The sequence below is a fragment of the Gopherus evgoodei genome, chromosome 2 (genome assembly GCF_007399415.2).
Source record: "Gopherus evgoodei ecotype Sinaloan lineage chromosome 2, rGopEvg1_v1.p, whole genome shotgun sequence".
Lineage (NCBI taxonomy): Eukaryota > Metazoa > Chordata > Testudines > Testudinidae > Gopherus > Gopherus evgoodei.
In genome coordinates, this window is record NC_044323.1 from 273,354,453 (window position 1) to 273,371,315 (window position 16,863).

At 42.5% G+C, this 16,863-nt stretch overlaps 1 protein-coding gene across 2 annotated transcripts in view; it reads left to right on the forward strand.

The window, feature by feature from the left end:
• Positions 1-16,863, forward strand: part of COL14A1 (collagen type XIV alpha 1 chain) — a 173,301-nt gene that overhangs the window by 101,386 nt on the left and 55,052 nt on the right. For both annotated transcript variants that reach the window (XM_030553756.1, XM_030553757.1), the window contains exons 30-35: positions 428-466; positions 670-808; positions 2,930-3,072; positions 6,381-6,490; positions 8,008-8,166; positions 16,655-16,732. In XM_030553756.1, coding sequence (XP_030409616.1) covers positions 428-466; positions 670-808; positions 2,930-3,072; positions 6,381-6,490; positions 8,008-8,166; positions 16,655-16,732 — 668 coding nt within the window. The remainder of the gene's footprint in view (positions 1-427; positions 467-669; positions 809-2,929; positions 3,073-6,380; positions 6,491-8,007; positions 8,167-16,654; positions 16,733-16,863) is intronic.

Consider the following 16,863-nt stretch of genomic DNA (forward strand, 5'->3'; position numbering starts at 1 on the left):
GGGCCAGGACTGAGGGCAGTCTGGAAACCTAGAGAGTCAGTAACACCATGAGAGTCCCTAGCCAAGTGGTGCTCTTGCACAAACTTACTTGTGGTTCTGACAGTAAAAGTGAAACATCTGTGCCCTGGGGTCATCTGTCTTGGGCCCTGCCCAGGGATATGCTGCTGCAGTATGCCTGAGAGTTGAGTCATTGCAGGCTCTGCTGGAGTAGGATGAGTCCTAGCTGAGTCAGCAGCCCTGGTCTAGCTGTGGGTTTGCCTCACAGATGCCCAGAACTAGATATGTAGACCTCACTGATTACTGATTCGCCAACAGACCTTCTCTGGGAGAGATTAGTTTAATTTTCTCTTTATAGGAAGAAATAAAACATATATTTTGAAGTATGTACTGCTCTTCTGAGTTTAAATATATTTTTAATTTTTTCCAGCCTGCCCATTGGTTTATAAGGATGGCAACAGTTTAGCAGGTACAGTATTGTGATAATAGATTCTGCATTTATCAAATCATTTTCATTTACTGAGATGCTCACCTGTAGGTAATAAATTATTTACTTTCCTTTATAATAACAGCTGTTAACCACATGGTGATATGAAGATCCTTTATGTAGCTCAGTTTGTCCCTTAACGTAATATTTTTTATTTTATTTTATTTTATTTTTTTGCTTTCCAGGATTTAAAATGATGGAAATGTTTGGTTTGGTTGAAAAGGAGTTTTCAACAGTGGAAGGAGTATCTATGGAGCCTGGTACTTTTAATACTTATCCATGTTACAGACTGCATAAAGATGCCTTGGTTTCCCAGCCTACCAAGTAAGTATTGATATATAAATGGTGCTAATGCCCAGTGTAAGACCCACTCATTTTAGACTTAGCATTTCCATGGCAGAAGAATATGGAGACCAACATGCCCTTCCCATACCTCTCTGGCTACCTCAGCAGCACAGCCTTCCTGACTCTTCACTGTGTTTTCAACTCTTTGCACGGTACTGAGATTGTCTTTCTCTGTGTTGTTAAGGATACCTTACAGGTGTGGCTCAGAGATACCTTCCCCACCCCCCTCATTTCCTCTGATCTCACTGTGACTTTGAATATTATGGATCTCTCTCCATTCTCTGAGCACTGCATGCAAAAACCTGATATCTCCACTGCACTCCCTATTGATTTCAGTTCTACCTCTCCTTGTCCGATTTTGAATGCTGTAAGATTCTGGTTTTGACCCTATCTAGTTCTCCATATATTTTTCTCTCTGGGATACCATATTGTTAACTTCATCCTAGGTCATCACTTTTATTCTGTCCTTCCACTCAGTGTCTGAACATTGTATTTCTCATTTACCACCCTGTCTTGACTCTATCATCTTCCACAAATGCTGTAACTTCTTACACTGAATACTTTGAAGACCAAAGATGTCCTCCTGACAAAATGGTCCTTGGTAAATGTCAGAGATAAGAGACAATCACTCTTCTGAACTCAGATTTAAATTTGCTTTCCAAGCCAGAAATCTTTGAGAGACTCTTGGCCCCCAATGTTTTATATTCTTCATCTCCCATATATGCAAATCTGCCTTCAGCACCTCTGGCATATTGCCAGAATTCATCCTTATCTTGTCCTGGTCTCTCGTGAAATCTGTATTCATGTCAATCTTCATCACTTCGGCTGGGGTTTGAGTGCTGAATACACAATAGAAAACATATTGCTGGTAAGGGCTTCAGAGAGTGGATTTAAGAGCAGGACTTTGTCTAAGAATTGTGCACACACATACGCAAAGAGAATGTACTAATACATCCCATATGTGAGTTTTATAGATTATAATGATTATTGAATGCAATTTTTATGCTGTTTTCTTCCAAAAATAAGCACAGTATCCAAAAGCACACAATTTCCAAAGTTGCACTGGGACCAGTGGGAAGTTAGACTTATCAGTAACCTTTCCCCACTACATAATGTAGTTTAATGCATCTATACATATTTTACAAACCAGATAATAATGCATATTTCCAATTTAGAGCCAGTTAGTGCATTAATCTTGGACCTCTCATTTTTCTTTTGTCCCTGCTCAAGATTTGTCAGAGCTTAAATAAAAGTTTAGCGTGTAGAATAACAAACCCAAGCTTTAGGAAATGAAATAAAATAACAAACATCTCTTCTATTATGAACGTCCCTGCTCTTCTGAAAAAATTCTGAGAGGCTTTCAAAAGAGCTGAGTGAATAACTGATTTTTTTGGTTTGATGGCCAAACAGAAAAAGCCAAAAGAAAATTCATTGTGGGTTAACCAAAACTGATTTTGGTTTTTTTTTTTTTACAATTAAACTAAACACAAAGAATAATAATTTTGCATTAAACCTCAAATGATTTTTTTTTTTAACATTTTTGGATGAGGTTTACCCTTTTTAGTTTTTTTTTTAATCTAGCTACATTTAGAAATTAAATGTCATTTCAGAATAAGACATCAAAACATTTCCTTTCAAAAATGCCCATTATAATGGGTCTTCCAATTCATTTATGTTTTCATCACATACTAAATTTAAGAGTATCAAAAATCTCACAAATGGATGCATTTTAAAAATGTAGCTTTTAATATAATTCATGGCTTGATCATAAACCCCTTCAATTCCCACTGAACTCAGGATTCGGCCCTCAGGTTCTAAAATGAAACTCTTTTTTAGTTGCAGTTTTTAATTAAAATAACACAGTAGAACAGAGATTATCACTTCAAAAATGTAAAGCACCATCAAGTTTATAATTAAAATATTTGGAAAAATCCCAAGGTTAGCATTGTTCTAACTTATATCATGGTGGAGTAGATTCTACTAAGTGAAATGATGCCTGTCTCATATGGCTGCATGTTCTTGATTTCAAAAGACAAGTCCAAAGTAATAAAGAATGCTTTTAAATTAGCTTCAGTTCACAGAATATTCTCTTTGTTACAGATACTTGCACCCTGAGGGGCTGCCTTCAGACTACACCATTACTTTTCTCTTCCGTATACTCCCTGACACACCCCAGGAGCCATTTGCTCTGTGGGAGATTTTAAATGAAAAATATGAGCCACTTGTTGGAGTTATTTTGGACAGTAGGTATTTTATCTTATGGCATGTTTTTTTGTCCCCCTGGGATGTGTGATTAAAAATAATGCTGAAAGTAGACATTGATGATGGTTTAAGTAATGAACGTATTAATAAAATAATTATCAACATATTGAAGCTGTGGGCCTTCACTGGATTTTCTATTAATAGAATCCTATATTAATCTCAGCTGGAGTCAGTTGGTCAGATTTGGATTTTAGTTACTGGTGAAAATCTGGAGTAACTGTGGATTTACACACGTGAAACTCAAATGTGAATCCTCCCCATTTACTTTGAAAACTCACATTGATTTCAGTTGGCATTGGATCAGGGATGTACATAATAGAATGACTTTTTGATTTATACCAGTGAGATCAGAATATTTCTGAAGGCAATGTTCCCTAGTATAGAGCACTGGACTGGGACTCAGAAAACCATAATTGTATTCTGGCTCTGCCACTGGCCTTCTGGGTGACCTTGGGAAAGACACTTCACTTGTCGGTGTCTCAGGGTCCCCATCTGTAAAACTGGGATAATGATGTAAAGTGCTTAGAGATCTACTGATGAAAAGAGCTAGGCATTATTATTATTTAATTATTTATATTTCTGCCATCACCAGAGTATAGGCACACATCCCAAATATTTGAAAATGGAAATATCACTAACATTCTTTCTTAGAAAAAATAATGCCCAAGTTTTTAAAGCTATTTAGACATCGCTGGGCTCAGCATTGCAATGCTTAACTGATTTAGGAGCGTGTCTGATTTTCAAAGGGATTTAGGCACTTTAGCTCTAAATGACTTAAGAATCAGACTTAGGCTCCTAAACCAGTTAGGCATTGCAACAGTGAGCACTGCAGTGCCTAACCACCTTTAAAAATTTGGGCTCATGTGACTTTCCCAAGATTTCATAGGAAATCTGCAGTGGAACAGGGAATTGAAGCCAGGTCTCTTAGGGCAGTGGTTTTCAAACTGCGGGTCACGATCCAGGTCGCAGAATGTAAGGCACTGGGTCGTGGCGGCTCTGGTCAGAGCCACTGACTGGGCTGTTAAAAGTCCCATAAGCAGTGCTGCCCAGCTATGGCAGGCTAGTCCGTACCTGTTCTGACACCGTGCTGTGCCCCGGAAGTGACCAGCAGCAGGTCTGGCTCCTAGGCGGGGGGCCCATGGGGCTCCGCATGCTGCCCTTGCCCTGAGCACTGGCTCCACACTCCCATTGGCTGGTTCCCAGCCAATGGGAGCGGGGGGGGGGCAGTGCCTGCTGGTGGGAGCTGCATGGAGCCGCTTGTGCACCTCTGCCTAGGAGCTGGACCTGCTGCTGGCTGCTTCTGGAGAGTAGCATGGTCTGCTGTGCCATGACAGGTAGGAAATCCCAGAGCCTGCACCCCCAGCCCAGAGCCCTGAGCCTCTCCTGTATCCAAACACCCTGCCCCAGCCCTGAGTACCCCCAGACCCAGAGCCCCCTCCTGCACCCCAAAACTATCATTCCCAGCCCCACCCCAGAGCCTGCACACACAGCCCAGAGCCCCTCCCACATGCTGAACCCCTCATTCCTGGCCCCATCCTGCAGCCCTCACCCCAACCCTCTGCCCCAGCCTTGAGCCCCTCCCACACCCCAAACCTCTCATCCCCAGCTCCGTTGGGTCACAGGCATCAACAATTTTCTTCAACTGGCTCACCAGAAAAAAAAGTTTGAAAACCACTGTCTTAGAGTATGTCTGTACTGCAATTAGACACCCATGGCTGCTCTGTGCCAGCTGACTTGAGCTCACCGTGCTCCGGCTAAGGGCTGTTCAATTACAGTGTCTATGTTTGGGCTTGGGCTGCAACCCAAGCTCTGGGACCCTCCCACCTCTCAGGGTCCTACATCCCAGGCTCTAGCCTAAGCCTGAATATCTACACCTCAGTTAAACAGGCCCTTAGCCCTAGCCCCACAAGCCTAAGTCACATGGCACGGGCCAGCCGTGGGTGTCTAATTGCAATGTAGACATACCTTAAGGGATTAACCAATATATTGCTGAGTGCCACAATTGACAGTCAGATACAGCATGAATGTATAAAAGTTAGAAACTATGTATGATGATCATGAAAGACACTGTAGCTTTCCTCATTGTGTGTGCTAATCTCATATCCATGATTAAGATTGTAGTCAAGAAGTAACTCAACTCTTGCTATAAACTCTATAGACTCTATGAATTCTATAGACTCTCTCTATAAACCCAACTCTAGCTATAAACACAAAACAAGAATGCTTTTATGACTTCATAGAAACACCTGGTGCCTTGAAGTAGTGGCTAGCAGAATGTGGTAAACTTTTAGTGGTTTTTGAAAATCAATTCAAAACATCTTCTATAATAGACTAGGCTGAAATCAGTGAGGATGTTGAATATCATCTGGTCACAGAGCTCTGCTTGCACCTTTCATCTGGGTTACATCTATGGGACAGTTGAAATGGGGTTTTCAAAGGACCCTAACAGAATTTCAGTGGGAGTTGACTGGAGAAACTTTGACAGAAGTCTATTTCATCATAATATGCAATTCTATCAAAATCAAAACTCTTGGCAAAACTAGGTCAGTTTTACCTGAATTTTGTTGTGGAAGAAAAGCAAGAAGAAAAGTTCTAACAATGTCAAAACATACTGTTTTGACTTTTTCAGAGTGAAACATTTTGATTTTTCATTTTGAAACAATATTTCTAATTTTTTGCATTATGTTATGTTATACTATGATTTTTAAAAAAAATTATTATATTAAAGTTGAACCAAAATATTTTGATCAACCTGAGAATTTTTTTTTACATTTCTTTTATGGGGAATTTCAAAATTTTCAGTTTATGTTACAATTTGGAACAAAGCCACATTTCAAAACAAAATTCTCATCCTCAACACAGCTCTACACCTAAGTCTTTTTTATGTTCTATTGAAAATCCAAGTATTGGAGAAGACTTATCCCAGGGGTATAATTCTGTAGCTGCTTCCAATGAAGGATTCCAACTGACTGCAGTGGCTCCATTATGAGTGTAGCTGCAAATATGCTGTATCAGAGGTACTATACATTGTAGTGATAAAACATTGATTTAGAAAGTACTAATACACAGCTTTTCCTTCCCTTAAACAGAATAAATAACTGCATGATTTTCAGTTTGGGGAACATAAAATACAAATGATAACTCTGTAGACTGTAAGTTCTTTAGGGCAGGGACTGTCTTGAAAGTTTTGTCATCTGTTACTAAGAACATTGTTTGCTCTTACAAATAATGATGCATCTGTTTTTCCCTCTCATATTGAGATTTTCTTTCTCTCTGTCTCATTGTACAGATGATGGTAAAACTCTGATTTTCTTTAATTATGACTACAAAGGAGATTTTCAAACTGTTACTTTTGAAGGCTCTGAAATAAAGAAAATATTCTATGGAAGTTTCCATAAGGTTAGTTATACTAACAGAAAGATAAATTTTAAACATGCAGAACAAAGGTTTTGGAGTTTCCTTTTTCACATTTTGAGGTTTTCTTGTATACATTTCCCTTTTGTCAATGATTTCTTGTATTTTACAGCTTACAGGTAATCTACCAAACACTGTTAAGAGAACAATTTGGCAATAATAGGTTCATATATGTAATGGATTTGTTTTATTGGTGTTGCTGGTAATATCAACCATGGTCTCATCTTCATTATATCTATTCACTTCTGTTTCTACCTATGTTTTAGAATTGGTCAAATTCTGTGTTTTAGAATTGGTTGAAAAGTGATTTAGACAATAAATGGCTTTTCATTTGCAAACTGGAATGTTTCACTGAAGAAGAAAAAATGCAGTTATTTAAATTTTCTTCAAAAAATAATTGGCCGTTTTTGACCAAATCTATATATCTGTAGTAGAGATGCACAGTGGTGATCCTTTCATAGTCATTAAAGATCTCATGGCACTGCCACAAGAATAGCGGTAGTAGCCTTGGTGTTCTGGCTAAGTTCTAATAGTTACCATTTTCCTAAAAGTCTGTAAATAAAGACACCCCTAACACATTAAGATGGGGTTGTACTGCACATAAGAATAAAGAAATCCCTTTAATTATTCACTTTTATTCCTGGGGCTCAAATCTTTCATTAGGAAAAAAGCACTGTATATCTCGGCTGATTCTCCTGGCCTAGTGATGTTTGAAAGGCACAAGGGATCCAGTTCATGGGTGCCTTGCAATCGTTTTGTGCCAGCGAGGCCTGAGCAAAGTGGCCACAAAGTTGTTTTGTGGCTACTACCCCTCTCTCCCAGATGATAGTCACAGCACAGTCTTCCTAACTGCTCTGCCAGCTCTGCGCACCAGTTCCCACAAAAAAGCTCCTGGCACAGATGGTGCCTCAAGGTGGGCTGTGTGTGTGTGCAAGGTGCAGGATGGGTTGTGACTGGAGAAATCCTGTGTGCTGGGTATTGCCCAGCTGTCTCAAGGCCCATTAGTGTTGGACATCAGGGTGAAAGTTAGCACAGCTCTCGGGGCAGTGCGGGGAGTTTTGTGCTGTTACTCCCTGGGCTTTCCTGTTCTGTGAATCAATAGGGGATTTTGATCTTTGAATGTAAAACTTTCACACTGATTTTATTTGACAATTTTGTCCAAATTATTTAGTAAATTTTACTATTTTTGGTAGAGTCCATTTGTCTTTTGTAAGCCTCTGCAAAACATTTTGGGTGAAAAACAGTCCTATGTGACAGGCTCACAAAAGGCCAGCACACCACTAAGTACGCAAAAATCAAGGGCTCAGTGGGACTTAGATGGCAAATAGTCCTTATATGGGCCCTTTGCACAGGGGTGAGGAGATATTCCATCGCCAGAAAAAGAGGCTTAATTCCACTAGCTAATATAATATCAACTCATTTTAAAAATGCTCACTGTGTCTGGTAATCCAAATTCCTTGGTCTCCTCTATGTGTATTTGAATATCTTTACTTTTTGCCTAGTTGCATGTTGTTATCAGCAAGACTACAGCCAAAATTATTATTGACTGCAAGCAAGTGAGCGAGAAGACAATTAATGCAGCAGGGAATATTACTTCTGATGGGATAGAAGTGCTAGGAAGAATGGTCAGATCCCGAGGACAAAGGGACAACTCTGCACCAGTAAGTGAAACAAAGGCAATGTTTAAATCATAAAAGAATTCTTAAGGTTGAGCATGCAATATCCACAAATTTGTTTTTAGCAGAAACAGGATGAGCTCAGTTATGACAGAGTTACATTATAGAAATTCTGTGAAAACCTGTTACAGACCTCAATCTAGGCAAAACCATTTTGATTAATGAGCTCCACAACTAGATTTTTTGCTCACACACATATTTAGAAGTGAGTCCCCCTGTGCAAAGTACTGTACAGAAAGAGATGGTTGTTGCCCCAAATAATCCTCATTACACAAGTTAACAATATGCATAGCTTGTGGCAGGGCCGGCTTTAGGCTTATTCCACCAATTCTCCCGAATCGGGCCTTGCGCCCAGTGAGAATTCCTTCCTGGCTAGAGGTGCCTTTTTCATATTTACTTACCTGGCTGTGCTTCGGGTCTTCGGCAGCACTTCTGCAGCGGGTCCTTCAGTGCCGCTGAAGACCTGGAGAAGTGAAGGACCCACCGCTGAAGTGCCGCTGAAGACTCAGAGCTGGAGTACAAGCCTCATGTGTTTTTTTTGCATGTGGTTTTCTTTTTTTTTTTTAAGTCATCCCTGCCGATGCCCCATTGAAACTGTTCAAATTGGGCCCCACACTGCCTAAAGTCAGCCCTGGCTTGTGGGTCCTAAATCATTTAAACATGATTATCAGTGATCATTCTGAACTTCCCTGTGTGTATAATCCCCTGCGGTCCTTTAACATTGTCTGGCCTTAGGCTTGCTTCCCAATGATTTTACATAAATTCTTTGGTTTTACACAGACTGTCTCCACGGGTGCCTCTCCTGGCATTCCTAACACTTTTAAAAATAGTAAATATTCAAATATTTAAAAATATAAATGATCTTCCAGAGACTGAAGAAGAAGTAGATTAGGGCCTTCCCTCCACTCACTTCCCCCTTCCCTTGTGGTGCCTGCCCCCACGCAGAGCTGAGCAGCTACCAGAGCCCTGAGCAATCTCCCATTGTCTTTGCTGCTGTCCAGGGGGAAGGGATGGGTCCCTGCTGATGTCAGGTGCAAGAGTACAGGCATTCCTTTACTCCATTATGAAGGTTCCCATCCCAATTTAAATTGAGCAGATGTTTACATATATTTTAAATCTTCTTTTCTCCATTGCAAATTATTTTTTTTAAATGACCTGGGGAGGGAGACTGTAGAGGGATTTGGCCGGGGCTTGTCCCTCTCCAGCATGGTGGGGAACCACACTCCTCACTACTTTCAGTTGTGACGGGGAATTAGCCTAGCTGTGGGAGTCTCTCACCGTGGCAGCAGTAGAGACAAAACAAAGCAGTTATTGACACCTGGTCGGAAGGCAGTAGTGAGTCATGGGCTCAGGTCCTTAGACAGGGGCTGAGCAAACAGTTATATTCAGCAAGTCCGGACTTTTGACTCCAAAGGGCCTGGGAGAGGGGGAGACTGCCACCCACAAGTTGTGGGGGCGGGGCACAGGCCCACCCACTCCACTGCGTCCCAGCCTGCGGCCCTAGCAGCAGCAGAAGACCCGCTGCTGCATCAGTGGAGATCCTGGCTGCAACACACTGACATAGGCACTAGCAGTGCTGCAGCCAGACTAGGGTCGGCTGCCCCTGGGCTATTTCCTAACTCCCCCTCTAGAGGTACCTGGGTCCGGATGGTGTCCTCTACGGGGTCAAGCCCCAGGGGTTCCTCAGGATAACTGGTGAGGGGTAGGCTTGGCAGCTCATCTTGGTAACTTGCAAGGGGCAGGCTTCACAGCTCCTCCAGGCTCTGGTCAGCGTCTGGCATCGGCCAGTCTGGCCAGTCTCCGGATCGGCTGCCGATTAATGGGGTCTTTCAACTGGGAGCTAGGCCACAGGCGTCTGGCATCTCCGGCGGCTGTTCTTCTAGAGAGGTCTGGGGTTGGGCTTTTATACTTCCTGTCCTGTGCCGTGACCTGTGGGGGACGGGGGCAGGATTCACTAGCTCCACCTACTTTGGTGTCCAAAGAGGCTCGTCCCTCTCTGGGGCGGTGGGGAACAACAGCACCTCGCTACAGAACCATTTCTTAAATAATTGATTTATATCTAAGATTTACCTTTATCTGTCCAAATCTTCTAAAATGGACATTCCCTTTGGGTGAGGTTTTGGCCCTGTTGAATCAATATGAGTTTACTATTGGCTTCAGTGGTGCCAGGATTTCATCATGTCTTCTATAGTTGCATTTCGTTGTTGGAGGGGACAGTTTGTGTGACATGGAAGTATATCAGCTGTTTAGTCAACTGAGCGCATTCTCTTTGAACTGTCTCGACCTTGAACCCGACCTTGACCTTGGTTTCAATGGGACTGAGGTTCATATTTAAAATGTATCACTTCTGATTGTATTTAAAAACTCAGTCCAGTCAAAAATATATTTACTCAAAAAATAGATTTCTTTGGGGAAAAAGGGAGTCTTTAGGTCTCAGGCTTATGGATGATGATGGCTGAATATCCTGCCTCTAAAGACAATTAAACAGAACAACCTTTGTGGCCACATTCCAGTAGTAACAGACAAAGGCAAACTCAGAAAAATTTGGAATTAAAGAGGTCTTTGTAAAGGGAAAGGGAAGGAAATGGTGACTTTTCTTGGAATCTGGAAATCTATAAAAGAAAAATCATTCAACAAGCTACCCACTCACTGAAAAATTTTGCTGTGTTCATATGGAAAACATGGCAACTTACATAAGACTGTAATCATGCAGCTCAAGACATAATTCCTTTTCTTATTAATATTGTCCCTAATGTGTGTGTTCATATGTATATATATGCCTCTGTAGACAACTGCAAGAAAATGTCCAATCTCCAGTCTTTAAAGGTCCAGGTCTGACCCTCTTATTTATGATGAGTAGCAGTTATCTAAGCAGTCCCACTAAGAGAGGAAGATTGGCTTTGTGGTTAAAGGCACTGGACTGGGGACTCAGAAAACTCTGACTTTGGGCAAGTCACTTCGATCTAGATCAAAGGTATTTAGATACCTCAGTCCCATTTCAGTTTAAATTAGTGAGAGTCAGGCACCTAAATACCTTTGAAATTCTGAGCCTTAGAGCTTGTCCTCATTACTGGGGAGCTCAATGCTGCTGCTGCTGCTAAATCAACATCAGCACACTCTCTGGTCAACTCCGGTACTCCATCTCTCCGAGAAGACTAAGGTAAGTCGACAGGAGAGCGTCTCCCGTTGAGGCAGCACGATGAAGACACCCCAGCAAGTCGACCTAAGATATGTTGACTCCAGCAATGTTATTCACATAGCTGGAATAACGTAACTTGGATCGACTGACCCCGGTAGTGAAGACAAGTCCTTTGTTTCGCTCTGCCTCAGTTCCTCAGTGTAAAATGGGGATAATAATACTTCCCCACATCCAGGAGCGGCGCTAGGGTTTCTGGCGCCCTAGGCAGAATTAGAGGGGCTGCATTTTCTGTGCTCCCCACGGGGCACACTGGAGCTTCCGGTTCTGCTCCCGTCGCGCCACCGAAGAAGGACCCTCCACCGAAATGCCGCAGGCAACAGTGGCAGTCATTGAGCTGCTCAATTGCCTGCCGCTGTTTTCTGCGGCACGTCAGCAGAAGGTCCTTCTTCGGCGGCGTGACGTGAGTGGAACCGAAGCTCCCGTGCGCCCTGTGGGGAGCACACAAAATGCCGCCCCCCGAATCCTGGCACCCTAAGCGACCACCTAGGATCGCCTAATGGAAGCGCCAGCCCTGCCCACATAATAAGAGTATTGTGAGGAGAAACTCTCAAATGTTTCTATGGCAATGCATGCTAGGTAAGTGCCTAGTAATGTTGAAGCCTCTCCTTACGTGATAGCCAATGGAACTTATGCACCTAAGTCATGTCAGCACTTTTGAAATTTCTACCCATAATGAATTAATAATACTTTTGTTTTCCTGTGCCAATAAGAGGGAAATGGTGGCATTAATTCAAGAGAATCCAGCATCAGGAAGGCTAACCTGACCCTGGAAGATTTTGAGCCAAATCCTAAAAAACAGCAAATTATTAAACACTCTGGAGCTCTGACCATTAAAATAAGCAACAGAGTCAAATGTTAGCATTACTGAAGTAGAGCCAAGATTAATTTACTGTATGTTACAGATACAGTAACAGTACAGTAACTACTGTAGTAAAACCTTTTGCATGTGTAACCCACACACCTCCTGGGGGTGGTGTACTGTCCCATCTAGTGGCACTGAGACCATTTAGAGAGAGAGAAAGAGATTAATGAGTCTGCTCTACAGCCTTAGCTAGGGTGACCAGATCACAACATTATAATTTTGGGACACATTGGGGTGCCATCAGGCCTGCCCACAGTCCACCCCCGCTCCTCCCAGGCTCCAGCCTCACTCTGCCTCAAGTCCCGCCTCCCTCCCCATTCGCTCCCCCCCCCACATGCCCTTCCTCATCCCCAGCCTCATGCTGGCTTGCTGCATCCCTCCTCAGTCACCCACCCACTGCTTGCCTCCTCACCCCTCTCCCTGCCCGCCTGCCGGCATCTCACTTGCTCACCTCTTCACCTTCCCCGCCCACCCGCCGCTTGCATCTTCACACTCCCACCCGCCACCACCCCTACTGTGCGGACTTCCCCTCTGCCAGGTGGGTGCCCGCCCACTCCCTGCCTCTTCCCAACCAAGCATCCGCCCTCGTTCCACCCCATTCCACCTCCTTCCCCCAAAGCCCCGTCCCTGCCATGCCTCTTTTCCACCTCCTCTCCTGAGTGCGCCATGTCCCCACTCCTCCTTCCTCCCTCCTGGAAAGTGCTAAGCACTGCCAAACAGCTGTTAGGCAGTGGGAAGCACTGGGGGAGGGGGGAGCTTGGCTGCAATTTTTCCTTGTGGGTGCTCCAACCCTGGAGCACCCACAGAGTTGGCGCCTCCCTCCCGCTCATCTCCTTACCTGAATATTGGGACAAATGGTGTCCCAATCGTACATTGATTTGGACAAAGGGTTAAATATCAGGACAGTCCTGATTTTATCGGGACACTGGGTCACCCTAGCCTTAGCTAACAGCGAGCTGGCTTTTAGCTCATGCGGTAGAGACTCATGCACCAAGCTCCAAAGGTCTCCCGTTTGGTCCCGTTTGATGACCAGGGTCTGTTGGTGTTACACACGAACAATAAGAATGTCTGGTTACAGTTGTGGGTAAGTTAGTTTTGCAAAGGATTTCAGGATTTCAAAATTTGGTTTAATTCTAAATTGGAACAAAAACTGAAAGTTCTGAAATTCTCTACAAAGGAAATTCCAAACCATTTTAGTTTCAGGTTGATCAAAACATTTTTGTATCAGCAAAATCTAAATGTTTTGTTCCGATTTCATCTTTAAAAATATATTGTATAATTCACAATCTAATATAAAATTTAAGTATCCAGGGGTAGCCATGTTAGTCTGTATCCACAAAAACAACAAAGAGTCCAGTGGCACCTTAAAGGCTAACAGATTTATTTGGACATAAGCTTTTGTGGGTAAAAAACCCCTCACTTTTTCAGATGAAGTGAGTTGTTGTTTTTTAACCTACAAAAGCTAATGCCCAAATAAATCTGTTAGCCTTTAAGGTGCCACCGGACTCCTTGTTGTTTTTATAAAATTTGAAAAATTCAAAACAAAATCAAAACTTTCATTCTGAAAATGTCAAAACATCTTGTCAGAACTTTCCCTCCTGCTTTTTCGTTAAATAAAATTATATTTCTACATAATATGGTTTCATTGATGTTTCTGTGACCAGCTCTCAGTACAGTATCCTGGAGCTCTGTAAGCTGTCATATAACTGAGCCCTCCAGTGGGACTGCATTAACTGAACTGTTCATTTCAGCCCTAGCCTATTGTTTGTTCACCAACACCCCGCGACTGCTATATGCTATGTATTTTCTGTATTTACTCTGTATGTCAATGTATATGGATTGTAAAAAGATAATTTCAATAGGGTTATGTGATCTAAAAGAACCTTAGGCTGCAATCCTTCACTGAGTTCAGCTCAGGCAGACTCTTTTGTCTGCATGGCTCTGCTTGCAGGATCGGAGCTTCAGGAAGCTACAATGCTATGAATGAAGAGAGCTATGAATAAATGTTTAACAGCAAAGAAAGCTTTGTTAAGTAATTTAGCTTGAATCAGAAGAATCAACCCACATACATAACATTTTAAAATCAGAATATTGACTCATTCAGTATTTAAATGAACACAATAAAGCAATTCAGATCACTGTTTCTATTTATTCCTTATTTTACAAGAAAATATTTTATCACTATGGATCTATGGATTGTTTAATCTGGAGAAAATGAAAGTAAGTGTATGCATATGTAGTGGAGAGTATATAATATGTGATATATAAGAAGTGGCGCGCACGTGTGTGTGTGTGTGTGTATGAATCTAATATTACAATATCTCTCTCACACACACAGAGTTAATTTTAGTACCCTTAGGTATGATTTAGTTTTAAGTAAATCTTTCCATTCACAAAGAAATCATAGTTTGACCCAATCCATACTGGCATTGAAACAATGTCAGTGGAACCTTTAAATAACGTGTCTGATTGAAATTGATATGTTAGCAGTAGCATGGAGATTTCTGTTACATATAAATGTATTTCAATTTTAAAACTTAGGTCCTGGTCTATCAAATGCTTACAGACACACTTTTCTTTACTGAAGTGAGTCCTTTTGTTAAAGTCCATGGGGCTATTAATGTGAATGTCTGCTAAGAGAAATGCACATGAGCTACCAGCCAAGTGAGATCAGTAGGACCAATCAGGTGAACAAAGACACCCATATGGGCAAATGCTCACAGAACGGGCCCTTAGTGAGTAGTGAAAGGAACAGTCAATTTTACACCATTGTATCTGGACAAGGATCGCAATTTTTATGCCAAATATTATTTGTCAGTCTATATGCTGATTCCTTTTTGGTGACACAGTGTGAAGTTTCTGAACTCCATTCTTTTTTTTGGCTTGTTTCTCAGTTCATTTACTTTCTGTTATATATTTTTTCGGTATCTTTGTCATGCTATACAGTCAATGACTTCTATAATAAATCAGCATTTTCTGTACCAACTTAAAATGTATTGTATTGAGAAGAGCCACCCTGGCAAACTCCTGCATTATATCCTGGTGTGCAAGCCTATTTAAGATTGACTCTTCTCGACTTAGCCAGAGGGGTGAGGTGTTTGATTGGGCCACTCTTTGGGGTTCTGATTGGAGGGCAGGGTACTCTCTGTTACCAGGTTCCCTTTCTTTTTTTCCCCTGTCTCCCCACCCAGAACCCTGTAGAGTGGGGCTTGAGCTGGGGAGAGTGGAGCAGAGTTCCACCTCCTTTAGTCCCCATTAGCCAATTTGGGGAGGTATAGAAGCCAAATGGCTCCACCAAACCCACTCTCTCATGTGTTAAGTGCTCCTAGACACACATCAGCCATTCTTGATTCTGAAAACAGCCCCACCCCTTTTGCCGTATAGATAGGGTAGCCATCAGAGCTGGGTTTCTAAGCTTGCTGTAGGTCTAACCAAGGGATCAGCAACCTTTGGCACAGGGCCCGTCAGAGAAATCTGCTAGCGGGCTGGGACGGTTTGTTTACCTGCAGCGTCCGCATGTTTGGCCGATCACAGCTCCCACTGGCTGCAGTCCCCTGTTCCAGGCCAAAGCGGGCTGTAGGAAGCGACAGCCAGCACATCCCTCAGCCTGTGCCACTTCCCGCAGCCCCCATTGGCCTGGAACGGTGAACCACGGCCAGTGGGAGCTGCGATCGGCTGAACCTGCGGACGCTGAAGGTAAACAAACCATCTTGGCCTGCCAGCGGATTTCCCTGACACGCCGCATGCCAAAGGTTGCTGATCCATGGTCTAACACAATCATTTTAGTGGGTCAGGAAGGAATTTTTCCCTCTGAATGCATTTGGCAAGATGTCTGGTGTTGTGTTTTGTTGTTTTTGCTTTCCTCCTGGTATCCCGAGCCCTGGTAGCTGGGGATAATAAGCATTGAAAAGAGTTAATTTAAAAAATAAAATAAAACTGGAAGTGGTAATAAATGTCACTAAAGATTGTCACAACTTCTGGTGGGTGTCCAGTGCAAGTAAAAGGCTTCAGGGGAACGGGTTCCAGAGAAAATCTGAGCACAGGACCTGTGAGGTAAGAGGAAGTGTTTATTTTTCACAGACAGAGCTCCCCCTTGATTGTAGTCTCATTCCCCCTTGAGGCGGGAGGGTGGTGGGATGCAGCAAGGGGCTAAATTGGAAATTCAGTAGAAGGGGTGGGCATGGTCCCAATCAACCCTTAAAGCCTGGTATTTTGGACAGGATGGTCAACCCCATTCCCTTCCCCCCATCTTTATATTAAAGTTGACATATTTGTGACCTGCTGCTTTAAATCTATTCATGTGTCTCTGTCATCAGTCTCCTGCCCTGATCAATGGCCCCCCCTTTGCAATGGCTCTCCTTTTCACTGAACTTCTAATGGACACGTTGCACTTTATTCCTTTTTTCAAACAGTTCCAGTTACAGATGTTTGACATTGTTTGTACCACCTCCTGGGCCAATAGAGACAAATGCTGTGAACTTCCTGCCTTGGTAAGAATCCTTTTTTTATACTACCATTGTACTTCTTTTTTTCTTACATCCAAAAACCAAATATTTTTGCAATTTTCCTCATGAAATCGATAGGTAGGATTTTCGGACCTAATTGTCTTTGGAACAAGAGT